This window comes from Onychostruthus taczanowskii, unplaced genomic scaffold, assembly GCF_017590055.1.
Source record: "Onychostruthus taczanowskii isolate IOZ18803 unplaced genomic scaffold, ASM1759005v1 scaffold24, whole genome shotgun sequence".
Lineage (NCBI taxonomy): Eukaryota > Metazoa > Chordata > Aves > Passeriformes > Passeridae > Onychostruthus > Onychostruthus taczanowskii.
The window spans coordinates 8,962,206-8,987,833 of record NW_024499684.1 but is presented as its reverse complement, the minus strand read 5'-3'; the positions used below and the strand labels follow the sequence as shown (position 1 = coordinate 8,987,833).

The following is a 25,628-nucleotide window of genomic DNA, read 5'->3' as shown; positions in this document are numbered from 1 at the left end:
TTAACCCCAATCTGCTGTCGGTGTCCCCCGCACCTTGCTTCCCTCCCCCTCAGGTTTCCATGTCTTTGAAAGTCCTGGTAACCAGAAGGTTCATGATTGCTTTGCAATCATTTCAGACCAAGAATAATACGGCCAGAGCCAGCTGGATCCCTTGGTCTGTATTGATACAACTGTTCCCCTTAACCTGCCCACACTCAGTGCTACAATTGCAAATCTGAGGTTGAACCAGAGCAATGCTGGGCAGTGCTGTGAGCCCTGACCCATGGCCCTGCCTGGAAAGCAGCACCCCCTGGAAAGCAGAGCATCCCATGGCCAGGGAGCAGCTACCTTTGGGTGTTATCTGCTGGGGACCTTGGGAACTTGCTAAGTTACACATATTTTTCTGACACAGATCTTCTCAGATCCAGTGGTCCCAGAGGTTGTTCTGATTCCCTTGATCTGCAGCCAGGTTCTCTTGAGCAGCCCTTCTCTGGCAAGACCCTTGCTGAAGGCTGGCCAGTCTGGGTGATTGCTTCTCCTGGAGGTCTCTTCCACTGAGCCCAAACAATACTTGTGAGCATGGTTAAGAAGCACCCAGAGAGGCTATGAGAAAGTTGAAGGTGGGGATTGCTAGAACTCAACTGGAAAAGGCCAGCCTAATCCAACTTTGAAGTTACTCTGCATTGCTTGGACCAGAGACTTGCACCAGAAGAGGGCATTACTTAGCAAGTCACTGCTTGACTTCCACTTCATGAACATCAGGGCTGTATGCTGAGTTGTTGTGCCACCACTGCCTTTGCCTGCTGGATTATGTAGGTTGCTTTTTGTGGTTTTGGTATTTTAAACTCTTTTTTTGTAATCTTTTGTTGTTCATATCTTCATGAGTTTCTGCAGGCTCCTTCTTGTTTGTCCCTGGGTCACATTCTGGCTGGTAGATGTATGCTCTTTCAGTCATTGACCATCTCAGAGTATGCTTCTAGTCTGGAATGTTCATCCAGTAGTCTTTATTTCCCCCTTGACCATCAGATTATCTCCTGCTTTGGAAGTAATCAACTCTTTAATGCCAGGTAAACTAGGAAAAGGCAAGTCCAAAGGCTGAAGGGTGTAACACACACAGGGTGTGAATATCTCCTCAGCAGGATATCTGGGAGAACAGTAGCTGATGGGGAATGTGAAACAGGAAGGCTGGTTCTAGCAGTCTGTGACTCCCTTCGGCACTATCAGTTCTCTGGGTGATTAACTGTTTGTTCCTCCCTTAATGAAAACTTGTCTCAGATGAAACCACCATAATAGAAAGCTGATGTTCTGGAGCATTCCCAAGTGTAGGTTAATATTTACAAGCTATCAAGTTCAGGTTTTATCTCCATCCCTTGCTGGCACAGAGATAAAATCCTTTTAAAAATCCCTTCTGATCTTTCTGGTTCATGACATGGCTTTAGTAAGACACTTTCCATATGGAATGGGTAAATATCTTAATGGAAATGTAAGTTTTTCTCATAATTTCAGGGACTAGTAACAGATGAAGAGCCCCCCCATGTACCAGGGGCCATGGCTTATAAGGGAGCATAAGTGATGGACAGTATCTCTGCAGGATACTTGTGCTAGGAAATGTCAGAATATTATTTCTGCCTCAATGATTTAAGATCATGTTTACCTAATGGACTTACACTTGCATTTTGCAGGTGTTGTGTTAATATTAATGTGTTGTCTGAATTGTTAATATTCTTCACTTCAACATTACATTAATGAAGGCTGCAGGGGATGGAGAAAAGACCTGGCTAATTAATTAAATCGGCAAAAAGCATCTTTAACTTTCCATCATGCTGCCCTTTGCTTCTACCTAATGGGTCTTGGCATTTCTGGTCAGCAGCCCCGTAACACGCTGCTGTATGGAGCACTCAGCAACGCACTTGCTAATTTTTCTGACCCATAAATCACTTGCATAAACTTCTAATGGTGAGGAAAAGTGCCTTTCATCCTGTTTCCTCCTTCCAGTGGGAAAGGCAGTCTGATAACAGGCAGTGCTGGCCTGATGTGTGGGGCTGGAGACTTTCCCGTCAGCAGAGGGGCTGTCTGCATTCATTCTGGAATTCTTTCCATTCTCCTCCTAGCCAGACTCTGGATGACATTAATATTATGTGTCTTGTCATAAGCTGTGCTTTTGGAGCCAGTGGCATATCAGACTGCACGTCTCAGGAATGTGGACTGCCCAGTTTGGACACTGGCTGTGAGGTATTTCCCCACTCCTCTGCCCTGTCCCAGCCCCAGCCTGGCTCTGAGCACATTCACCCACCAAAAATTACCATGGGCTGGAGAAAACTCAGGTCTCAGGTCCCTGCTCTGGCCCCAGGTGGCTGGGCAGCTCCCTTGCTTGGGAGCATCCTAATGCATTCCCAGATGTAAGGCTTGCCAGCCCAGGTGGTCATCACTCTCGTGAGACCTGGTAGTTGAGCACAGCACTGTGCGTTAGTGATCCATCCTTATCCCTTCCCTGGGGCTCTGCAGAGTGAGAGCCCTGGCCATCATAGCTGCCTCTGAGAGCTGAGATCTTGATGAGCTGGTGGCTCCTTGGAAAGACAAACTGGATCTGACACAGATCTGTGGAAAGCAGGACTGGGATTCCCAACCACACAGCTTCTGGAGATGCAAGGATTGCAAACTCTTTCCCATTGTCTTTCCCACAAAGGTGAAGGGGTTGTGCATTCAGGGAGGGTTTTTAACATTGCTGTCACTTTGATGCTGACACCCAGCACGAGTGGGAGGTCAGCATGGCAGTGCCAGGCAGCCCTGAGGACTGGAGACATTCCTAGAAGGGGACGTATATGAGACTGTGCCCACTCTGAGTGAGCAGCACACCAGGGGCTTCTTTGTGGCTCATGAAAAAAGGGATGTCTTGATCTAGGAAGGCCATTCCTGGATGAAGATCTTCCTCTGTGTGTGATGCTGCAAGTAAAGTCCTCTGCCCTGGGCTCAAAAATGTGGTAGTCCTAAGAAAATGGTGGAGAACAGTGGAGCTGAGACTGAGGGAGCCTGCTGAAGTTGTGCCTCCACATCCTGTGTGGCCTAGCACATGCCTGCAGGTCTAAGCTTTCATCCCTGGCCCACAGCAGCTAAGACTCCATTTTGGCACAGAGGGGCACTTCAAGCACCATGCCAGGAGTCTGAAGGTTGTCACCAATTAGCATGGCAAGGAGCAGACTGCAGTCATATTAACGTTTAATGAAGAGGCGCAGCCCGCAGTGACTGTCCTCTGCAACACCAACACTTCAGGATGCCTCCTTTGCCATTTGAATCAAGACAGGAGGGAGGATGAGCCAGTGTTGACTTTATCCCTTCCAGACGAACCACAGATGAGGGTCAGAAGCTCCAGGCTGGGCAAGGGGCATTTTCCACCCACACAGCTGAGAGCCAAGAGGTCCCAAAAGGCTCTGTGGCTGCTTGTGCCATCCAGCACTGCGACGTCTGGCCTGACGCTGTGCTGCCAGATGTACTCAGCAATTTCATTTAACAGGGCTGCAAAGTGGTGTTGATAATTTCAAAGAAAGTCAGGCAAATGGCTGAGGTTTTTCTAGCAGTCTTAATCCCTGTGTGCAGACCAGTACATCAGGCTTTAAGCAATTAATTCCCAATCATGCCAAATGCCTTCAGGAGCCCAGCGTCAGCACTGAGAACTTAAAACAGTTTCCCACTGTACCACAGATAATTTGAATAAAGCAAAGAGAGCAGTCTTGTGGCATTTCCAGCCTCAAGGTGTGAGAGTGGTCCATAAGTGACATTTGTATTCAGAGAGCCCTCCCATGCATTTGTGTTGTAGGCATCTATTACTGGGAAGGCACCATAGCTAATATAAAGGGTATTCTTTGTACCCCAGAAAGGGTGTTCATTACAGGGAAAAGCTATTCTAGCTTAGTAAGAAATGAATCTAAAACTGCCTCAGAGCTGCTATTCTCATCAAGTTTCAATGGTAGCAGTTTTAACCAAGAGTTAATTGAGCAATCTCAGAAAGTGGAGTAATTCTATTATTCAGCTATGTTTTGTACAAGGCTTCTGCTAGCTGTGAGAGGAGCACAAATGACTTTCATCGAGCCAGGAACCGCCAGTGCTCTTGCCTTTTACTACTTTTTCTTTAAAAAAAAAAAGTAGGTCTTTTGGTCTTTTGGCAACAGACGTTGGCAACAGGAGCTCCACACCAGCATTGCAAGGCTCATATGTAACACTGTAATCCATTTTTTTGGATAATAGGGGATTTGATTCTCATGGCTCTTCAGGCAGTAGTGCTGTTCCAGAGTGGATGGCTGAAGATGCTCCTGTTTGTTGGATAGGCAGTGTGTCACCAAGAAAACAGCACTCTGTTCTTGCATAATTTTGCATGGAAAAGAGCCCTTGCAAGTGCCGGCCCAGCTACTCACCAAAGAGCATAATTGTGTCATTGGCTGCACTCTCAGGAGATGTGGGATTAGGTAATGTTGGTTTTAGAAGAGCTTTTATAGAAACCTCTCAAGTTCCTCTGCTTCATGGAAGAGCTGTAATCAAAAATAAGCGAACACGATTTAAGGAAGAAAAAGTCATACCACATCCAGCATCTTTGGACCTAACACCTTTGGAGAGGGTTTGTTGGTTGAGCCGTGGTGCTGTTTCTTTACTGTTTTCCTTCAGCTGATGCTGCTCCTGTTGGACGTGAACAGGACTATTTGCAGCTTTCTGTGGAAGGTGACTTTGTGGGTGAATGCAGCAGGATTTAGAGTCCCATTAGCACGGGGTGGCTGCAGATCTCCTGTTTGGTATGAGATTGTGCTGTGACAATAATCCCTTCCAAGCCAGCAGAGAGCAGGGGCTCCCAGCAGTGTACTGCCCTTAGCAAGGGGACATAAATCCATCAGTGTCTTTAGAGCTCTCAGACACACACAGACACATCAGGGCTGCCTTTCTCAGCACCAGCCTTCCATGACACTGTTTGGTTCAAGAGTGATGCTGTTGAAGCTACACTGTTCTAACCCTGCTTGGACCCAGCATGGAGCTGGACACCACTGAGGCAGGCACATAGATATGGGCTGAGAAACAAGAGGCCTTTGACTGCAGGTTGAAGCACTAACCTGGGCTGATCTGGGATGGTAAATCTATCCATAGACGGGAAGAAATTTGAATAGCAGAAGTCTTGTTTCTTTTGTAGGAGGGAGTGTGTGCTATAAGAGGGAGACAAGATGGAGAGGAGCAGATATTGTGATGGGTTAGGAGAAAGAAGTTTGGTAACCCTTGTAGAAGAGGTTGGTCACATTTGGCTCTAGTCTGAACTGCTGGAAGAATGCTGGGGATTTGCTTGGTGGCAGCTCACCCAGCCAGAGGGACCACCGTTGGAAGGGGGGCTCAGGCTCCAGCTCAGAACAGTTCAGCTCCGTCCTTTTGGGAGCAGGTTTCCACAATGAGCTACACGTGAAGAAAAGACCAGCTTTTCCAGCCCATCAAAAGCAAGGAATCCTGCCATGGAAGAGCTGGGTGGTGTTTTGGGTTTCTCTCTCACACCTCAGCTGTGATAACTCTTCCAACACCTGGATATACCCATCAATTACATCTTGTAGGAGGGGATGGAGGTGTAGAAGGCATTACGGGGGAACAGCTGTGCTCATCTTTCCAGCCCCACCTCACTGCCCTTTGCTCTGAAGCCCCTGGGTCTGTTACCCTGCTGGAACAGCAGGTGTTTTCGTGTCCTTTTGCTTTAAGGAAGCTGCCTGCTTCCTTCCTGCACTTACTGGATTGCACACAAAGTACTCCTTGTCTCTCCCTTTCAGCAAACCCTTCTTAGCTAATGTCATTTGTCAAGTTAATCAGGGAGAGTGGGCACTTTGATGGCTGCTGTGCAGCCTAGCTCCATTGCCATGGAGACAAGCAGCCAAATAGGCATTTTACTTGCCCTGACTCTCTTTGCAGATTTGCCATGAGAAACCATTATTTTATTTGCCATCAACCAAACAACTTGCTGAGGGCATCAGTAGTTTTTCAAGGTTGCTATCTGGAGATTGGGAAGGGTCTACCTAACATTTAATGGAGCAAATAGTAATGCTGATACTAAAGCAGGTCAAGGGTCTGAATGTGTAGCTCCTCTTTCCACATCCCATAGATGTTTGGCACTGGCAGGAGTTGTCTGAGAGGAATTACAGCCCAGCTTGAGTTTGGGGATGTAATTGAGATGTCATCAGTCCTCTTCAGCTGGATGGTTTCATAGGTGACTGATTCCCTACAGAAGCTATGATTATCAAATACTTTGAAAAGCACCAGTACTTGTGTTTGAGAGCATCTCAGGAGCTTGAAATCTCCCCAGAAGTTGGTGAGGTTTAGGCACTGGCATGCCCTGGTCACATTGGAAACTCAGGTGAGTGTGAGCCCATACACTCCAGCTGACCTCTTGCATAAGGCAAGCTGAGGATGAGTTTCATCCACATAACTCATAAGCAAAATCTGGATATTGAAAGACCTGACAGAGCTCAAAAGCCATCCCATCCCTCCCTCTCCTTGCCCTCACACGTGCACATGTTAAGTCATGCATGGAACAGGTTTGGAAATGCTCCCTCCTGCAGCAGGTTAGCAGGATGGCTGGGATCTGCAGGCACCTATGAGAGGGACAGCCACCTGTTGACCCCTAGCTCTGTCTGTGGGATGGCAGAGGAAACCTCACATCAGCACAGAAAGGGCAAAAGTTCAGATCAGATTGTTTATAGGATTTTGTGGAGCCAGGAGCCAAGGATAGCTCAGCTAATCCAGAGGAAACTGTAGCGATGGCGTTAGAATGCATTTCACATGGGATTCATTCAGCGCGCACAGACGACTGTGTTCAGATGGACCAGTCTTTCTGTCTCCGTTTTTTTAGCCATTAAATATTTTTCTTTGTACTCCTGTCTGCCAGCTGCACTGAGCCAGACTCCAAGCTGGGCTGTTTTAAGGAAAAAACCCACAGAAACCCCAAAACCTCTTGTCGTTTGACCTGCTGACAAGTTAGCAGGGCTTCAGCACAGCTCCCAGCAGCATCAGCAGCAGCCACTGGGCTGGGTCCATGCTCTGCCAGCCAACCTCTGCTCCCACCAGCCTCAGCATCCATTGCTTTTCTCCAAGCCACAGTGTAGTGCTTGCTTAGTTGAAGCCCTGGTGAGAACATGAGCTAAAAGTGCAAAGGCCGTGTGGGGAGGGCAGGAAGGCAGCAGCTTTGCTGTGCCCTCCAGCTCCTCAGCACTGGAAGCCTTGCTGGTTTCATGGGCAGTCCTAGCCCTGGCTCATCCTCTTGAGTCACCAACATCCCATGCCGTCTCAGTGTGAGCTCCTCTTGGGATCAAGGTTTTCTTTTCAGGTGCAGTGAGGTCACTACATTGAGCTGTTTCATGCAGACCTTGTCTCCTGGCTGTGTCCTAAGCCCCAGACCCCATTGCTCTGCTGGAAGAGGTAGCGTGGCTTAACTCCAGGCACAGGTGCCAGCTCCTTCACTGTCCCCAGCCTGTTCCCTCTGACCCTGGCAAGCTCTCACATGCTCTGGATTACCCCAGCTGTGACTTATGCCTACTGGAAGCTGCTTTTCTTTCCCTGAACTCCTGATGTTTACAACAAATCTGACTAAGAGTTATAGAGCAGCCCCACACTCTTCTTCCCTTTCAAGCTTGCAGGACTGCTGCAGCAGGGTGCATTTGGGGAGCAGATCTATGATCCCACAGTGATCCAGAGCTGGGAAGGACCTTCTGTCCCTGCAGGGGGTTTTGGCATCAGCCCCCAGGGCATTGCAGCCTTTCCAGGGCACTCTGGTTTGTTACCCCAAGCTTACACAAACCAACCCATCAGATCCTGGGCTTCTTTTCCCCCCTGATACGGGACAGTGCCCAACCTTATCCATGTTACCTGATCCTTGAAAGCCTGAACTGCAGATGCCTCTCCCAGAGCCTGCCTCTGCCTTTGGGTGAGAGAGCAAGAGTAGCTTTTTAATTCTGAATATCATGGTCACATCCTGCACACCCTGTCATGGGTGCAAAGCTCCTGGGTGCTTCCCAGGATGGGATTTTGCAGAGGAGAGTGGGTAGTATGTGCTGTTAGTTTTACTTCAAGAATAAAAGCATCCCTGGTAAGAGGGTGCTCAGGTATGAGCTTCCATTCAGTATCTACAACATCAGAGCAAAGATATCTTCTGGAAATTGTAAAAGCCCAAGCCACAGAAGGATAAAACAAAATGCAGAACCTAATAATCAGGTGGAAATTGCATCCAGCCAAAAGTGTCGCTGTAGATGAGAGATGAAGGGTTTACACTCCAGTGCTCAACAGGAGCAGAAACACCAGGGTCTGCTGCAGCATTTGTTCATAGTGTTCATCTCTGGGACATGCAATGAGCATGTGTTGCCTGTGACAAAGAGGAGATTTTGTGCACAGGTGTTTATTGCTTTGTCCTTAAAAGTGGGCTTGCATCTCCTTCACAGAGGCCGCAGTGCAAGGCAGATGCAGGGGGGACTCCATGGCCACCCTTTGCCCCAGCGTGCATCTGTGTAGCTGAGGCTAATGCTGGAAATGCCTCCCTCTTTGCTGGCACCAAAGCCCATGGGAAGGAGAGGTGCAACCTTTTGCAGTCTGCCCTGTTTTCCATGCCTCGTTGTGACCTGGCTCGGGCAGAAAGGGCTTCCCGGGGTGAGATGTGGTGACAGCCTCACACCTGTCCTCAGGCCACTGTTCCCCACGTGCCGCTCGGTGAGGGTGGTGTGTCCCCACTCTCAGGAGATGGGGACGGCCATGCTGTAACCCGCTGGCTGCCACTGGCTCACTGGCTGTCCCACGGCCGGAGTGCCCAGTGTCCCCGGGCCATGCTGTCCCGGACCCCCCGGAGCCGGTGGCCATAGAGGGACCGAGGTTGCCATCTGCCGGTTCTGCTGCACAGGAGCAGCAAGTGCCTGGCTCAGCCCTCTTGGAAGTGGCCCCTCAGGAGTGTGTCCTGATCCTGCTCAGCATTGCCCACCTGCGACCCAGCCCTTGGCCTTTGGTAGCATGTCCCCATGGGCAGATGTTCCAGGGGACAGGGCAGACAGCCCATTCCCATTTAGACAGTGCTGCTCCTGCCCTGCCCTGCCCTGCCCACACTGCCCCTGGGCTGGGATGTCCCTCCTGCCCTCCCTGTGGGGCCTGAAGTGTTGGCCTCTGGCACAAAACCCTCTGTGAGAATCCACAGGGCTCTTAATAAGGGAGCTCCTTCCCATTAAAGACTAATATTTCTACTGCTGATGATCACTGTCAGGTGCTTATTTCTCCTCCGGGCTTGTCTTTATTTCCTTTCTCTTTCTAGTTCTTGGCAAGTACTCCCAGGCTGAGAATGTATGACTGCTGTAGGAGTACCCCAGGAGTGCAGCACCCTGCACATCTCACCTGGCCAGTCTCCCCAGCAGTGGCCAGGGCTGGGAACTGCAGGAACACTGGCTGCAGCCATGGTCCTCCAGCCAGTCCTGCAAAATCACTGCTTTGCCTGCAGGAGCAACAAGGCTGAGCTGGCACAATCAGCAATAGCTCACTCAGGCATTGCTGGGAGGATGAGGTTACTTCTGTAAATCTATTATCTTTTTTGGCAATTAGCACCAGTTAGGAGCCCTGGGAATACATGCAGGAAATAGCAGGAAGCCCGGTTAAGCACATATCTTGCTTATCAAGCCCAGTTAAACAAGTCCCCTGTGGCACAGCCCTGCCACTGGTGGCACAGCCCATACACACGCTAAAGGTGGTCTCTAGTGCTGGGATTGCTTTCACTGTGCAACCCCAGAGGTTTCCATTCAATGTATGTACATTCAGAGATGGAAAGTGAGGGGCTCACCCCAGCACTCTGGAGATTGTACGGAGGAGCCTGTGGAGTCCCTGCCTCTCGTGGATGCCAAAGGCAGCCCTGCTGGAGCAGCGCTGGTGGCTTGTCCTGCCAGGGGACAGTGCTGTGTTGTGCTGTGGGTGGCAGCCTGGCGTGGGGCAGGGCTCGGTGCCTGGGCCTGACCACACATGCTGAGCTCGGGATGGGGGAGCGAGCGAGACGCTGTTTGCTCTGGCCCAGGAAGACAGAGATGTGTGTTTGTTTTCCGTGCTATCTCTCGCACGGCGTTTGTTTTGCTTGTCAAGCGTTTCAGGAGATAAAATGACCTAAAGGGAGATTATTTTATCCTAATTTAAGCTGTCAATTTATCACTGACTTCTGCTTGTCTGTGCCAGCAGGACAGCTAACTCTGAGTCCCTGGGGAAACCTCCGCTAGAGAGTGAGAATTTGGGGGGGATTTGCTGCAGTCTCACAGCTAATCTGTGCTTATGTCAGCAGCTACAAGCTGCTCCCCTGTCCCCCCGTGTCGTATTAGTTCCCATCACTGTGGACTGGCTTGGCTTCCCAGGGGCCTCCCCTGTCTAACCCGGGCCTGGGGTTGTTTTTCTCGTGCCGCAGGCTGGTGGAAGAGTTCATGCTGCTGGCAAACATGGCCGTGGCCCATCAGATCTACCGCTCCTTCCCTGAGCAGGCCTTCCTGCGCCGCCACCCCCCGCCCCAAACCAAGCTGCTGAAAGACCTCATGGACTTTTGCAACCAAGTCGGCCTCGAGATCGACTTCAGCAGCGCGGGGACCCTGCACGTGAGTGCGCTGGCCTGGCAGGGCCGTGGGGGCCAAGGGTGGGCAGCTACGTGATGGCGTGTTCATGGCAGCCTGTGCTTTATTCCCTGGCCCTCTGTGCCCAAGCACAGCTGACAACTATGCCATGCCACAACAGAACACCTCCCTCACTCGCTGTTGATCCAATTATTGCTGGGCAGGGGGGGCCCAGCCTGGCCTAGTCAGCCATGTTGTGCACAGAGATTAGAGCAGGGTAGGAAGGATCTTGGAAGTGACCCCTGCACTGCCCTCCCTGCAATGGGAAGGATGTTTCAGTGCAGGAGCACTCATTGAGACACCTGTATTTCCTTCTCTGGGCAGGTCCTAGGCAGGAAATTTGCTCCATAGCACAAGGAAAGGAGCTCTGCAAGGGGCTGTTTCTGTCTGGGCTGCTGCAGGTCTCAGGGAGGGCAGGGTAGGAAGTGGGGTGACTGGGAAGGACTAGAGAGCAGTGCTGGGAAAGGGCAGATGCAGCCAGCGCCAGTATCCAGCCGCTCCTCTACTGAGCATGTCCTGAGGCTGAACTCCAGCTGAACGGCACCGCGCAGCTTCCAGGATTTTCTTTACTCACCACAACTGGACTGTGGATAATCCTCCATTAATCCCATCCCCGCTGGCCTCCCGCACGCCCCTCCGTCAGCTGGGACTGCTTTCCCTGCTTGCTGGCTGTGCCCAGCCTATATCAGCAGGTGCAAGGCTGCTCACTCAGCTCCTCTGCTGCACTTTGAACCCTCCAGCCCTTCCTCACTGCTACCCCCAGGCAGTGACCTCCCATATCCATGTCTCCCCAGAGTCCCATTAGTCCGTGTGCTGAAGTTCTCAGGAGCTGGATGGGAGCCAGGCACGGGTCAGGGGAGGGTTTACAGCCTCTCTGTCACATTGGGAGCAGAGCCAGCAGTCCCCATGCCCTGGTGCTCCCTGCCACTGACCCCAGGAAGAGAGCCAGTGCTCAGGACTGTGTATGCAGTCCTACTGGGGACCACAATTTCATGTGCACCCTTTGGCTTACAAGGGGGTTTTCAGGAAAAAGCAGAATTTGGCTTTGACAGGCTGCTAGCACCAGTTACTGGTGTTAGCACCAGTAAGGTCTGTCTGGGTCCCTTTACCACCTGACCATGCCAACACTGAGTGTTCTCTCTTTTCTCCTCCAGAAAAGCTTAAGTGAAACATTTGGTGCCGACAAATATTCCAGAGCAAGGAAAGAAGTGCTGACCTACATGTTCTCCAGGCCCATGCAGGTGAGAACAATGCTGTGCTGTCAGGCATGTCTGCTTGTAGCTTTCTGCTGTGGCTCTATCTTCAATCCTCACCCCTTCTGCATTACCGGTCTGGTTGTTGCACACAGAGGGAGTGAATGAATACTGAATGTGGTGTTCCAGGGCTGCCAGCAGCTTCCTCCAGTGCCTCCAGCCCTGTGCTGCTGGCAGTGGGAGTATCCCTTGAGCAACAAAGCTTCACTGGATGGCAAGGTCAGGCTGAGTCTTTCCTCACTGCCCACAGTGTCCCTGTAATTACTGGTTGGGATATTTCACCCTTGAAGTTGCATGAGGGCTGTTAGCAGACTCACGAGGACCCAGCCCTGTGAACAGCTGGTGGTGGGCTCCATGGTTCATGTTGGTGCCATTTCTTCACATCATGATATCCCAACTGGTCCAAAGAAGGAATTAAGAGTAGGGGTGTGCAGCTGGCCATAAGTCTAGTACCTGCTCTTGGAAGAAGGAAAGTTCTGGAAACCCTTCATTCTCCCTCCAGCCCACGTGGCTTTCTTTGACAGTCTCTGCAATGGAGGCTTGTGCTGCTCACACCAGTTGTCATGTTTGGTGCATCTGTAGCTCAGGACAGTTACTTGGGTGTTTATCACCATCATAAAAAGTTTTTGTGAGGCATCAGCTGCATTTGCATCTGGGCACGGCACAACCTCTTCTGAGGAAAGTCCTACCTCGTGGGGAGAGGGGGCACGTTCCTGAAATGATCTCTCTGCTGTGGCCTGCTTATCACTGCAGGAATGAATCATCTTCCCAACATCACTCATTTGACTGTCACTCTGGTAATTAGCTTATTTGCTTCATTTACTCATTAGCAGTTGCCTGAAGTCCTGCTGTGTTTCTGGGACTTAGTGCTTGTTTGCAACTGGGGCTGGGGTATGAGGCCATTTAGTAAATCACCCTCTCGTGTGTGTCCAGCTCAGGAGGGCGGCTTTGTAAAGAGCAGGGAGTGTCCTCTGGAGCTGGATGTGTTGTCCCAGACCCCGTATCCTGCTTTGGGTTACCCTGGTCCCTTCTGTCACATCCTCCTTTTCTGGTGGAAGGTGCATTGGTCACATGAGTTCATTTGAGTCCCTCTCTGGCCCTGCTGTCTGTGGCACAAGGCTGGGCTTTGCCAATAGCAGCACATGGAGCAAGCCTGGCTGTTGGGCAGGATGGATAAGGAAGGAGAAAGTTCTGCAGTGGCACTAAGGGGGAGATGGGCTTTTGGGGACCCATGGACTTGCTGAGATCTTGCTGTTGTGGTGTCCTGAGACTGTGGTTGGAGAAGTGGTGGGAGTGCTTTCAGATACCACACAGTGGGTCTCATTAAGATTTAGCCTTGTGAATATGTTAGATTTCATTAGATGAAAGAGCTGTCAAGGTTTTGAAGATGAAGTCTTGTACAGATTAGATATCAGACAGAGAAAGAGGCACTTTCAAAGGAGATATTCCACAAGACATGATTTTGGCAGGAATTAGTCTCATTCCATCATCAGAAGACAAAGGTGCCTGTGTGTTCAGGTGTGCTGTGCAGTCCACCCATACGTGGCAAACCTGCTGCATGGCACACTCCCATTACAGGCAAAACACTTGAAAGGGGCAAACAGCTTCCAGGAGGAAAGAGCTTTCCCTGAGAGGAGTAATTTTTTGCTGTCTGCCACCATCATGAGAGCAGATGGAAGAACCAGCCCCATCCTGCTGGATGTCATGGTCCCTCATGGGGGAGAGGACAGATTTGAGTGTTGGCAGCTGCAGAGCACAGGCTCTGAGGGGCCCAAGCGGCCAGTGAGGGCTGGGCCATTGCTGTGACAGATGGTGCAGCGAGACCGTCTGGTCGGGGCACTGAGAAGTCACCTGTGTCCCTGCACATGTCACAGCTCCCAGTGATAAAGCTGATGCTTCAGGGACAAGGCTGCAGCTAAATCAGCCTAAACAACCTGTCCACAGGTTTAACCCCTGGTCCTGCCAAGCCTATGTCTTCCCTCTTCACTGCGTGCTGGTGGTCAAGACATCAGCCTCTTGGAAGAGAAGGGAGATGGGAAGCAACTGGTAATGTGTGTGCCTGAGGGAATGCCTGGATTGGCATGCCAGGAGCCTTGTAACAGATGAAGGAGCAGCGACACACGATTTTTCAGGGGCTCAGTCACTCGGGGATTCAATCTGTCCGTGAAAGCAAAGCTGCCCCTGCTTGGCTGGGCTGATTTATTTCCAGGCTCCTTGTAGTTCTCCGGGGATTGCAGCAAACTCTGGGGATTTGAGACCTCTTGTGAGTCAAATCTGTTAATGAGAAAACATCTGCTTCATGCCAGGGTGATGTCACTGGGTTGTGCTGTCACAGTGGTGAGGATGGGTGTCAGATACACAATGGACTGGGCTCCCTGCAAGCTGCAGCCCTACCATGGCCCAGGGGAGTATTTTTGCTGGGATACTCAAGCTGCTGCAAATATAAATGAGGGTCGTGGGCTGCCAGAAGGGTGTCCAAAATGGTGCTGGACCCCACAGTGGCCAGTATATTAATCAAGACAAAGTGCCCCAGACAACAGCAAGCAGCACAAGACCTTCAGCATCTTTTCTAACTTCAAACAAGGTGGGGTATAATTTGAAACACTGCTGGGCATAGGGCAGGGATAGACCCTTCCCAGTGTCTTTCTCAAAGCAGGGATTTTGACTGGTGCTCTGCTTTTTGCCTGCCTTGCTTTGTAGGGACTTTCCTGCCTTCTGCTCAGAAGCCTGGCAGAAGTGCCTGGAAGCTCCCTGTGATTCTGTGCTGTCTGTCAGCACAAGGGCACTCCTCCCCCCCACTGCAGGCTCTGGAGCTCAGTGTGTCTCCCTGCCCAGCTTCATTCTGTGGGAGCTGAGCTAATTGAGTGAAGACCGTACTTCGTGGAGTCCATCAGAAACAATTTAATTCTGGGTTGTGGAAATTGGCAGCCACCACAGCTCCTATCCCAGCTCTTGGGTCTCATTATAAGGCTGGGACTGATGCTGCTTTTTTTAACCTGCTCTATTTACTTGCCCGGATCAGTGCGTTGCTGCTCAGCAGGAGCTGGCTGCGCCACTGGCCTGGAGAGTGGAGGATACAGCTGCCCAAACCAAGGATCCCAGGACAGCTCTGTAATCAGAGCTGGCTACTCCTGTTTTTTTTAAATCACTTGCTCTTATTTTTAAATGGGTTCATTCAATCGCCACTGTGCTGTGACCCCGCCGCCACCCCCCTGACCTGCAGAGCCTCCCCTCCCCGCCTGGGCCCAGCCCCCAGTGTTTTCCCAGCCCCAAGAGCTGGTGTTTCACAGATGTAAAAATAAAAGCTGTAACCTGTGGGGTAACGGGGTGACACAGGAGCGGTTCCTGCTGAAGAGGCTGCTGAGCAGGGGTGCTGCTGTTGTCCTGGTGTTGGTTTGGATGGGCGGTTCAGCCGCTCAGCTCCCCAGCTGTCATGGTGGGATGGAGCAGCAGGGATAACAGCAGGGCTGTCTCTCCTGCTTGGAAGCCACTCATACCTGCCCCCAGTGTTCTCCAGGCATGCACAGTGGGTGTGTAAAGCCTGCAGCCAGACCCAGAACCAAAGAGCATCTGATGTAGGCACAGAACAAACTGGGCTCTCCCCTGGAAGATGAGAGGAAGGCAAATGAGCCCCGGGGCCTGAGCAGAAGCAGGGAGCTGCTTAGACCCATGGATGATGTGAAAGTTGATGCAGTCCTTGGGGCCAGGCAGGGACAGCTGGCAGCCAGCAGCTCCTGACAGTGGCTTTGCCCCTTTTATTCTGTGCTCAGTTTCTGCAGTGCCTGTGCAGCCCAAACTGAGCAGCAGGTGAAGGAGCACCAGCAGACAGGAGGTGTTCAGAAGGGCCATTGGCTGCTGTGTCTTGCAGAGCCAGACCCCTCCAGCCTCACGGCACCACCCTTGCTCACACCCTTCCCTGGTTTCTCCCCCTTTCAGATGGCTCTCTACTTCTGCACCGGCGTCCTGGATGACGAGACGCTCTTTCACCACTACGCCCTGAACGTGCCCTTCTACACTCACTTCACCTCGCCCATCCGCCGCTACGCCGACATCGTGGTGCACCGCCTGCTCTCCGCCTCGCTCGGTGGGTGCTGCTCACCTGCATGGGCTGGGCCCCGGGGACAGGGCCACGGCCTGGCTCTCTAGCAGGAGGGAGCATGGGCATGTTATTGTCACTTGTCCCCTTTGCAGGTGCCAGATCCCCCATCAAAATGGAGAAAGAGGCCATCCAGAAACAGGCAGATCACTGCAATGACCGGAAGATGGCTTCCAAGAGGGTGCAGGAGCTCAGTGCTGACCTCTTCTTCTCTGTCTTTGTCAGGGTAAGACCCAAGGGTATTTTCTCCCATGGCATCTCTGCATTTTCCTGTGAAGGCCCAGCCTACATGCATCTGTGCAGGGAGCTGTGTCTGCCCACTTGGCTTTAGGAAAGGTAAACAGTGAGAGGACACACTCAGCAACCACCACTGCTGGATTCCAGGACCTGGAGACCTGTTTCCCCTTGGGGATTGCTGAATGAGATCTGCTGTGTAGTGACAGCCCTGTCTCTTGACAGGAATGTGGTCCTCTGGAGTCAGAAGCCATGGTAATGGGTGTCCTGAGCAAGGCCTTTGATGTCCTGGTGCTGAAGTTTGGAGTCCAGAAGCGCATCTACTGCAATGTAAGTACCTCACCAGTGTGAGACAGTGCCAACACTGCCTTGCCACAGCAGCCTGGCATCACTGCAGGCAGTGGCTGTCCTGATGCCCTTTTGTGCCAGTCCTGCAACAGGCAGAGCTGTGCCCAAGCTGGGCCAGCCAGAGGGGAGGGAACCTTCCTGGAGTTTGCCCTCCATCCCTCAGCCCAGGCAGGGACTGGGGGGTCTGGATCAGCCCAGTCTCTGGGGACCAGCTTCTCCCTGTGACATGCTGGGTACAAAGGAATAAAGCCAGATTCAGGGGGGCAGAGATAAGCGTGGATTTGAAGCGAGGACAGGGAGCGAGGCTGGTTTTCATTCTGTTTAATCAGATGGTGTATCTGGGGCTGTGACAGCAGCGCTGTGGGCCAACACCTGCACTTGGTGACAGAATCCTCTCTTAATAACCTGGTTATATGTCTGGCAATGACATCTTTAAACAGGACATAGAGTGTGATATATGGGCTGGTGGTGTATGGCAGCAGCCCCTGATTTACGTGCAAGGCTCAGGCTCAGGGGCTGCTGCATCCCAGTTGTTGAAGAGCTGCAGAGGCAGCGTGCTGGGCAGAAGCAGCCTCAGCCTCAGCCCCGGGCCAGGTGGAGGAGAGCTGGGGGGGCATGTTCCCAACACTCTCCCTGCCTGCAGGCGCTGCCCTTGGTGGACTTCCGCTTCCAGAAGGCAGGGAAGAAGCCAGAGCTGACACTCCTGTGGGAACCAGAGGAGCTGGAGGAGGAATCTGTGCCCCAGGTAAGACCTCCGCAGCATGGGACGGGCTCACAACACCATGGGGCTGGCATGGAGGCTGTGGGCAACATGTGGATCCTGTGATGCCTGCAGGGGCAGGTCTGGGAGGCAGGACTTGCCTCGCAGGGTGTCAGGTCCTGCTATCTGTGTCCCTTTCCCAGTGAGCCCAGCTTCAACTTCAGCCTCCTCTGCTACCCAGTCCAGTCCCATCACTGCCCTCACAATCTGACCCCTCCACAGCCTTCAGTCTCTGCCCTGCCTGCTGTGTGCCCTGCCTCCCAATTCAGGTTTTTCCAGGAATTGAATTAACATGATGTTTACTTCCTCCTTCCAGATCATCATTAAGATGTTAAGTAAGATCAGGCTTAAGGCAGCTCTTGTCTAGACCCTTCCCCCGATCCTGGCACTCTTTGCCCCTGACATGGCTTTTTCTTGGGGTTTCCATTCCTGTGACAGGGTTGAGCCTCAATTAGGAGAAATTTTTGAAATCAGACTTCCTGAGATGCAGTCTCAAATGGCTTAACAGCATCTAGAAATCTCTCTCTTGTGTCCCTGTCATCTATTAACTTGGTAACTCAATCAAAGGGAGCAATCACATTTGTCTGGCTTGATTAAGTGGTGCTTCTTTGCCAGCTTTTGTCTGGCATGGCTGTAAAACCCCAGCTGTGTTGACTGCTGCAATCTCTGCCTGAAGGGCTGAATCCCAGCCTCTCCCTGCACCACTCCAGGGGCTCTGCACTTGAGCCCCAATTCCATCCAAGCGCAGCACATCCCATCCTTGCCCACTCAGGTTTCCTGACACAGAGTGGGCTGACCCTCCCAGCTGGGATGATGCATGTGCTGGAGAGTCCTTCTCTTCCCAGGGTGGATGTTGTGATCAGAGCTGGATCTGGCTCTGCAAACGTTTCTGCAGGCCTCCCTCCCTTTGAAGTTGAGCTTTCCTCTCTCAGCTTGGCTCAGAGAAGCCCTGTGGATGCAGCCTGGAGTGGCCTCAGTTCCCCCTTTCCTACAGGAGCAGGGATCACTTACACCCTAGCAGGGAACTGATGAAAAATGATGCCCCAGCATGAGCAGGGCCCATTTTGGTTAAGCAAACAGTTGGTAGAGGAAACTCCTCCACAAACCTTCCACACCTCCTAAGAAAACACTGGAGCTCTCCCATAGGATCAGGCTCTGAGCTATCCTCCAAGCCAGCACATCCCTGAGTTTATAAATCTGCAGCCCTGGGATGAGCCAGATTCCTGTGAGTCATGCTGAACTCTGGTAGATGTCACCTGGACACCCCATAGCACCAAGCACCCCAGCTGGCCCTTGGTCTCTAAAACTCTTCCTGGTTGAGCTGAGCCTGGCCAGGCAGTGGGAGCTTCAGGGAAGGATGTTAGTGAGAAAGTGTGCTGGGGTCTGGGCTGTTTGGCCCTGCCACAGAGGGCAGATGTTGCCCCCGTTTCTCTCTGATCTCCAGATGACCTCCATGGACATCACTCAGGGGTGGAGTAAGAAGTGGATCTAAGACTCAGAGGATTTGATGTCAAATTGTGCTGTTCCACAGTTCAGCAAAGGGATAAGGCAGGATTGCAAGGGAGGATCCTGATACTCCCCCTTTAACTCCCCCATATGTGGGGGCTTTCCCCTGAACACCACCCCTGCACTGCAGCTAGCTGGGGCAGGGAGGGGCTGATGCTCAGTAGCCCACAGCTCTCTGGCAGCCACTTGTGATTGGATTTTCCTGCAGGTTGCTCCTCACTGGCCACTTTGGTACATTTAAGTCTCAATGAGATTTTCCTGTTCTGAATGATTAATCTGGAGCAGTTTGTGCTGGATGAGCTGGGAAGGGTTGGACAAGGTTACGCTGGTAGCTCCGAGCCTGCTTCTCGTGGGGCCAGCCCTGAGCACCTGGCCCCAGTGAGCCCTGCTGCAGCACAGGGCTTGGGGACAGGCTCCAGCAAGGAAAGTCCCCAAATGCCTGTGCATGACCCCAGGACAGCCCTTCCCAATGTCCCAGCCAGCCTGTGCCTCAAGGACAGACCAGATCAATACTTCCCACTTCTAATCCATACAATCCCAGGAAGAGCTGGGGTCAGAGGAGCAGGGAGATGGCAGCAGCAGCGCAGTTCCTGAGCAGGAGTGATTAATTTTCTGGGGTCTTCATTCCCTTGCATCTCTCCTATCTGTTGTGCCCCCTTCCTGGGTCTCCTCTCACTGTGGGAGCACAGGCAGGGTGTTCCCTCCTTGTGGGATGCTGATGAAATGCTCAGCATCATGTGGAAAACCCTTCTCACCACAGCTCAGCCTTGGCTCTTGGCCAAGCTCCATTAAGGGATGACGTGGTTCTGCGGCTGGAGAGGGCAGGCACGGGTGGCCTTGAGGGGAGATTGGGACCCAAAGACAAGGCACAAATGCCCACAATTCTTCCCAGACTGTGTGGACAGCAAGAGTGGGGCCTGATCACTTACCCCAGTAAGTGAGGATGTTTTGGGAGGCTCATTCATGTTGGTTTGGGTGCCCTGGTTGGTGTCAGAGTTCGTGGTGTTGCCCTTGAGGATGCTGCCTCCAGCCCTAGGAGCACGCTGGACCCCAGCAGAGCTGTCTGAATCCACCCTGCCCTATTCCTTGGTTCCTCATGGGTGCACTGATGGAGGCAGCAAAAGCCAACACGGCTTTGAGCAAATCTTGGTGTGATTCCAAGTTGCCTGAAAACCCTCTTTTCTCTCTTTCTCTCCCCTGATGAAGGTGATCACCATTTTCACGCTGGTAGAGGTGGTGCTGACAGCAGATGGTGGCCCCCTCAAGTACAGTGCCCTGCTCAAGAGGCCAAGCTTGGACAAGTGAGAGCCCTGGCTGTGTGTGCTCCCCACTGCTGATGCTCCCTCATCTCCCAGGCCCTGCTCCAGCACCTGCTGGAGACAGAAGGGACCCACAAGGACTTTGGGGTTTTGAGTTTTAAAACCATTGTGGTTTTATTTCTGGTTTGGATTTTAACTCCGCCTGGGAGCAGGGCTCAGGGCTTGAGCCTGCCCCAGGCAGAACATTTCTACTCTTGGGTATTTTTAGCATGATGCTTTCTTAATGTTTTTTTTAAGGCAGTGGTGTCTATCTGCAGCTTCAGTGCCCGTGGTAGGGCTGAGAGAGGGGATATGTGGCCCCAGGAACAGAGAGGGGCTGGCTCCACCATCCCAAGTGGGATTTGGATGCAGTGGGATGCAGCCATGGGGCCATGCAGGAGGGTTTCTTGCAGGGTTGTGTGTCATGTAATAAAAGTCGGTCAGCAGCTGTGTGTGGAGCTCGTGCAGGTTTTATTTTGTGCCCTCCATGTTCCCCCAGCTGGGGGATCCCAGCAGTAATTCACCTCTGGGGAGCCTCCTGCCTTCCCCTGCCTGCCACTTCCCAGGCATTATGGAATTTGGCCTCACTGCCTGTCCCAGCCTCACATATGCTTGGCCAAGAGATGGGAGATGAGGGCAGGTGTTCCCAGCTCCTGATCCTGCAGGTATTCCCTCAGTGCCTCTGACTTCACCAGGAGTCCCTGTGTGTCTGCTCCAGTCCCTCACACCTTGGCCTCCAGCCTAACCCTGCTCAGGGACCCTATGGCACCATGTCCTTGCATCCAGCGCCTCACTGACCAACTGACCTCTGCCATCTCCCGCCACCTCTGCCTGCTCTCTGTCCCCATGTCCCCCACCCACACTGTGATAATGTGTTGGGGGCTGCTCTGGCAGCCTCCACATCATCACAGGCAGTGGCTGGTGAAGGGATTGACATCTGGCAAGAAGGAATGGATCCATTGTGCCAGGCAGGGAGGGAGCCCTGCGTCACTCTGCCCCATCAGCGGTGACAGCCATGGCCAGCAGCAGCACATCAGCCATCTGCAGGAGCCAGGAGCTGGCCAAACGTCGACTGCCTGGGTCAGGATGGGGAATCAGGGCTGGACACAGCACACTTCCTGGGAGATGGTGAAGCCATCAATGACAGCTGTAGTTCCCAGGACTTGTGCTCATGCAGCGTCCTCCCAAATGGCCTGGTGGAATCACGGGTGGATGTCACCTGATGTGGGTGACAGGGGGCTGTTCCCTGCCCACTGCAGGTACCCTGCTGTGCAGTGTGCTGGCATGGGCTGCCCCAGGGCATGCAGTGTGTCAGGCACCAGCTGTCCCAGGAGCTGATAGGCAGTGTGTGACTGCTGGGAGGGGGGACCAGAGGACACTGACACCAAAGCCAATATGTCCACTCCCTTCTTCTCAGCCAGTGTCCCCCTCCTCGGGTTTGTCTCAGGAGAAACCAGGCAAATCCAGCCTGGCCCAGCTCAGCCTATCTGCAAAAACAGCCCTTTGCCCTGCACTCTCCCTCCCACTCCCCAGGGTCCCACCAGCAGCCACCCCCATGGGAGCTGGGCCCCAGAGGTGCCCTGGTCCTCAGGGACAGGCTGGAGGTCCTGCCTTGCTGGTGGGGGGCAGGGATGGCCCCAGGGTGGGGCAAGGGCATTGGGAGGGCCCTGAGAGGGCTGGGAGATAGTACGTGAATGTTATCAGCCCATCGTCTCACGGGACAGGGAAGAGCCATAAAGGGCTGTCCCCTCACCCTGGACGAAGGCAGCATTCCAGGAGGGAGCCGGGGTGGGCAGCATGGGGCAGCTTCTTTTCCCTGGAACCTGCCTTCTCCTCTGCTTCCTCGCCGAGCTCGCCACTGCAGCCTCTGGTGACAGGGAGCATGCTGGACAGTGGGGTAAGAACCTCTGGTGGGGGATGCTGGGGCTGGTGTCACTTCCTTGGGGATCTCCAGGGACCATGTCACCTCCCCTTGGGATGCCAGCAAGCGGGAACCCTCACAGCCACCTCAGGGTGCTCTGAGACCACAACCTCTGAATGGGTTGGTCTCACTTCCCCCCACAGCAGGCCCTGCCCCCACCCCATCCCTGCTGCTCCCAACCCCCATCCCTGACTTTGGATAAAGTGGCCCAACAGCTACAGCTAGCCATGGTTACCCAGCCATTGCACACTCTCTGTGGCTGATCCTCAGGCTCCTCTTCCACTCTGCCAAGAGGCACAAGGATTTCCCTGCCAAGATGTGCCTCAGTTTCCCTTCTGCAGGTAGTTTCTGAGCAATGCTGATCTGCAAAAGACCATGCTGATCTCCTGGGATGGGGCTTATAGCAGCTACATTCACCTCGGGTAGAGATGGGCATGCTGGACCCCTGGGGGTGCACCTGGAGGCTCCCAGCTTTGCTCTCACCTCCAGATGCTGAGAAGACCCCGGGCTACTGGAATAAAGGTGCCAGGAAGAGGCTGGAGTTGGCCCTGGCCTTGCAGCCTGCAGCACAGCGGGCCAAAAACATCATCCTCTTCATGGGTGACGGTGAGTGCCCCGGTCACTGCCAGGCCCTGCAGCTCCCCAACAGCCAGGGGATGTGGCTGAGGAGAAGAAGGGGCTGGGGCAGGCCCTCAGGTAGTGCCTGGGCAGGGCAGGGCTGTCCCTGGTCCTGCCCCCCAGTGACTTGAACATGGCCACAGGCATGGGGCTGTCCACCATGTCAGCAGCTCGGATCTACAAGGGGCAGCTGGCAGGTGGCTCAGGCGAGGAGAGCGTCTTGGCCATGGAGACCTTTCCCCACATGGCCCTGGCCAAGGTGAGTGGGGCAGGGCTTGGGGGGACACTCCTGCTGCCCCTGCTTGAGACCCCACTGCACCCGTCTTGCTTCCAGACCTACACCATCGACCGGCAGGTGCCCGACAGCGCTGGCACGGGCACTGCCTACCTCTGTGGGGTGAAGGCCAACGCCAAGACTCTGGGACTGAGCGGGGCAGCCGTCTATGGAAAATGCCACACCACCTTTGGCAATGAGGTGGACTCTGTCCTGCACCGGGCCAGGCTGGCGGGTACGGGGCAGCAGGAAACCCTGTCGGAAAGCCGGGCACGGCCATCCAGTGCCGTGCAGCGCTGGGTGGACTCCGTGTAAACCCTTGCCCGCGCTGCAGGCAAGTCTGTGGGCATCGTGACGACCACGCGGGTGCAGCACGCGTCCCCCGGGGCAGCCTACGCGCACTCGGCCAGCCGGGGCTGGTACGCTGACGCCAACATGCCCAAGGAGGCCCTGCGGGACGGCTGCAAGGACATCGCCTACCAGCTGGTGCACAACACTGACATCAACGTGAGCTGGGGAGCGGGAGCGGGAGGGAGGGGGCACAGGAGCACTGGGAGGGTCTGCTGAGCTCCCCGGCAGGTGATCCTGGGCGGCGGGAGGATGTACATGACCCCCAAGCAGACCCCGGACCCCGAGTATCCAGAGGACCCGGATCAAAATGGCACCAGGAAGGACGGCCGGGACTTGATTGCTGAGTGGCTGAGTGGCAAGCAGGTAGTGTGTGGGGGAAGAGAAAATGGAACCCCGGGCACAGGGTGTGTGTCATTGGCACTGGCTGTGCTCTCGCTGGCAGGGTGCCCGCTATGTCTGGGACAAGAAGGGCCTGGATGCGGTCAGAGATGACTCCGTGAGCCACCTTATGGGTAGGAGCATCACTGCCTGCACCAATGGCAATGCTTCCTCCTCTCCTTTCTGGAGGTGTCGTCAGGGCACAAAGCAGCCCCAGCATGGAACCCTTCACCCTCCTCCCCCAGGTCTTTTCGAGCCCAAGGACATGAAGTACGAGCTGAACCGCAACACATCCACAGACCCCTCCATCGTGGAGATGACGGAAAAGGCCATCCGCATCCTGCGCAGGAACCCCAATGGCTTCTTCCTCTTTGTGGAAGATGAGTAGCTCCAGGCGGGCAGTGTGGCTGGGGCTGAGGTGGGATGTAGGTCCTGGGAGCAGGTAGCCATCCAAGGGGACCAGGGAGAGGGTGACAGCCACATTCCCCGTGCAGGTGGCAGAATTGACCACGGCCACCACAGCGGCCGGGCCAAGCAGGCGCTGATGGAGGCCGTGATGCTGGACCGGGCGGTGGCACGGGCAGGAGAGCTCACCTCCCCTGCTGACACCCTGACCGTGGTGACGGCCGATCACTCCCATGTCTTCACTTTTGGGGGCAGCACACCACGTGGCAACTCCATCTTTGGTGGGTCCTGGAGAGGGGCCATGAGCATCCCTCTTTCCACCTCACCCTGTTGCTTCCACGGGAGGCTGAGGTTGCCCAGGCAGGGAGCTGGGGAGGGGTACCGAGCTGGGACAGGGGGTGACAATGTCTTTCCCTGTGCCAGGGTTGGCCCCCAAGAAAGCCAAGGACAAGCGAGCCTACACCAGCATCCTCTATGGCAATGGTCCTGGCTACAGCATCCGTGATGGGGCCCGGCCAGCTGCCAGCCTCCCTGCTGCAGGTACTGGTCTGCTGGGGATGTGGCAGAGCATGGGGAGGCTGGGGACAGATTATCAATGAGTCTGCAGGGACTGGGTGGAGACACAGGGTGGCTGGGGACAGATTACCAATGAGTCTGTCCAGGCTGCACCAGGACACTGTGTGGCGTCACAGAGCGTCCTGGTGCCACTGTGAGGCTCAGGAGTCGTCCCACTGCAGAAATCAGGCTGAAGCAGGAGTGATGGGAGCTGTCCCCCCAGCCCTGTGACATGTCAGTGAGCCAGGCCCCGGCCTCATTTCTCCTCTCCTCCTGCAGAGGACAAGGACTACAGACAGCAGGCAGCTGTGCCCCTGGAGACAGAGACTCACAGTGGGGAAGACGTGGTGGTGCTGGCCCAGGGCCCCATGGCCCAGCTCTTCCACGGGGTGCAGGAGCAGCACTACATCGCCCACGCCATGGCCTACGCTGCCTGCCTCGAGCCCTACGCCACAGAGCCTGGGTGCAGGGCAGCCCGCAGGGCCTCCCATGGCACACGGTGCTGCCCACAGGCCCTGCTCGTCCTCCTGGCCCTCTGCATGGCTGCCCTCACTGTGAGGGGCTGAGAGGCTCTGGCTGAGTCCCTCTGTGGGCAGGACCAAGGCATGCAATAAACACAGCTTGTTTGTCTCTATCTGCCCTGCAAAGGTTCACAGTGGCTGTCACCTCCTGAGGTGCCCTGTGCCTGCCTCCCCAGCTGGCTGTGGCTCCTGGTTCTCCCTGGGACCGGCACTGGAGGCACTGGGCTGCAGGAGATGAGGAAATGCGGGTGAGGGGAGGCAATGTCCTCCCCAGCTGTGCCTGGTTGGAGCACAGTACACAAGGGTTGGTCCATTCCTATCAAGGGCTGAGATAGGAGCAGAGTTTTAGTCCACATCCATGGATTTATTGCTCATGAAAGGCTGGGAAGAGAGCAAGGTGCTCGGTGCACGGGTGACCCCAGGTGCTCCCCATACCCACCGTTATCCAATGCTCAGAGCTCCCATGCCAGCCTGGGACAGGGCTTTGCCCTGCCTGTCTCCACAGCACC

General features: G+C 53.9%; 2 protein-coding genes across 4 annotated transcripts in view; both read left to right on the top strand.

The window, feature by feature from the left end:
- DIS3L2 (DIS3 like 3'-5' exoribonuclease 2) overlaps nt 1-20,542 on the top strand; it is a 180,860-nt gene extending 160,318 nt beyond the window's left edge. For all 3 annotated transcript variants that reach the window (XM_041405987.1, XM_041405988.1, XM_041405989.1), the window contains exons 16-22: nt 10,403-10,586; nt 11,756-11,842; nt 15,791-15,938; nt 16,046-16,176; nt 16,410-16,514; nt 17,176-17,277; nt 20,005-20,542. In XM_041405987.1, coding sequence (XP_041261921.1) covers nt 10,403-10,586; nt 11,756-11,842; nt 15,791-15,938; nt 16,046-16,176; nt 16,410-16,514; nt 17,176-17,277; nt 20,005-20,103 — 856 coding nt within the window. In that variant the 3' untranslated portion in view covers nt 20,104-20,542. The remainder of the gene's footprint in view (nt 1-10,402; nt 10,587-11,755; nt 11,843-15,790; nt 15,939-16,045; nt 16,177-16,409; nt 16,515-17,175; nt 17,278-20,004) is intronic.
- Nucleotides 20,543-22,445: 1,903 nt separating this feature from the next.
- On the top strand, nt 22,446-25,164 carry LOC121336713 (intestinal-type alkaline phosphatase-like). The gene is made up of 10 exons (XM_041406084.1): nt 22,446-22,623; nt 22,779-22,894; nt 22,970-23,144; nt 23,244-23,416; nt 23,489-23,623; nt 23,703-23,772; nt 23,884-24,022; nt 24,116-24,324; nt 24,467-24,589; nt 24,878-25,164. Exons 1-10 carry the CDS (start codon nt 22,446-22,448, stop codon nt 25,162-25,164), a joined length of 1,605 nt encoding a protein of 534 aa, XP_041262018.1.
- Nucleotides 25,165-25,628: the final 464 nt, after the last annotated feature.

What these genes read in the sequence shown, in the direction of transcription:
- LOC121336713 (XM_041406084.1), top strand. Translation starts at nt 22,446, where the DNA reads ATGGGCATGCTGGACCCCTGGGGGTGCACCTGGAGGCTCCCAGCTTTG. An exon ending in CATCCTCTTCATGGGTGACG is followed by an intron (nt 22,624 to 22,778) that starts GTGAGTGCCCCG and finishes ACATGGCCACAG; the next exon opens with GCATGGGGCTGTCCACCATG. An exon ending in GCACCGGGCCAGGCTGGCGG is followed by an intron (nt 23,145 to 23,243) that starts GTACGGGGCAGC and finishes CCCGCGCTGCAG; the next exon opens with GCAAGTCTGTGGGCATCGTG.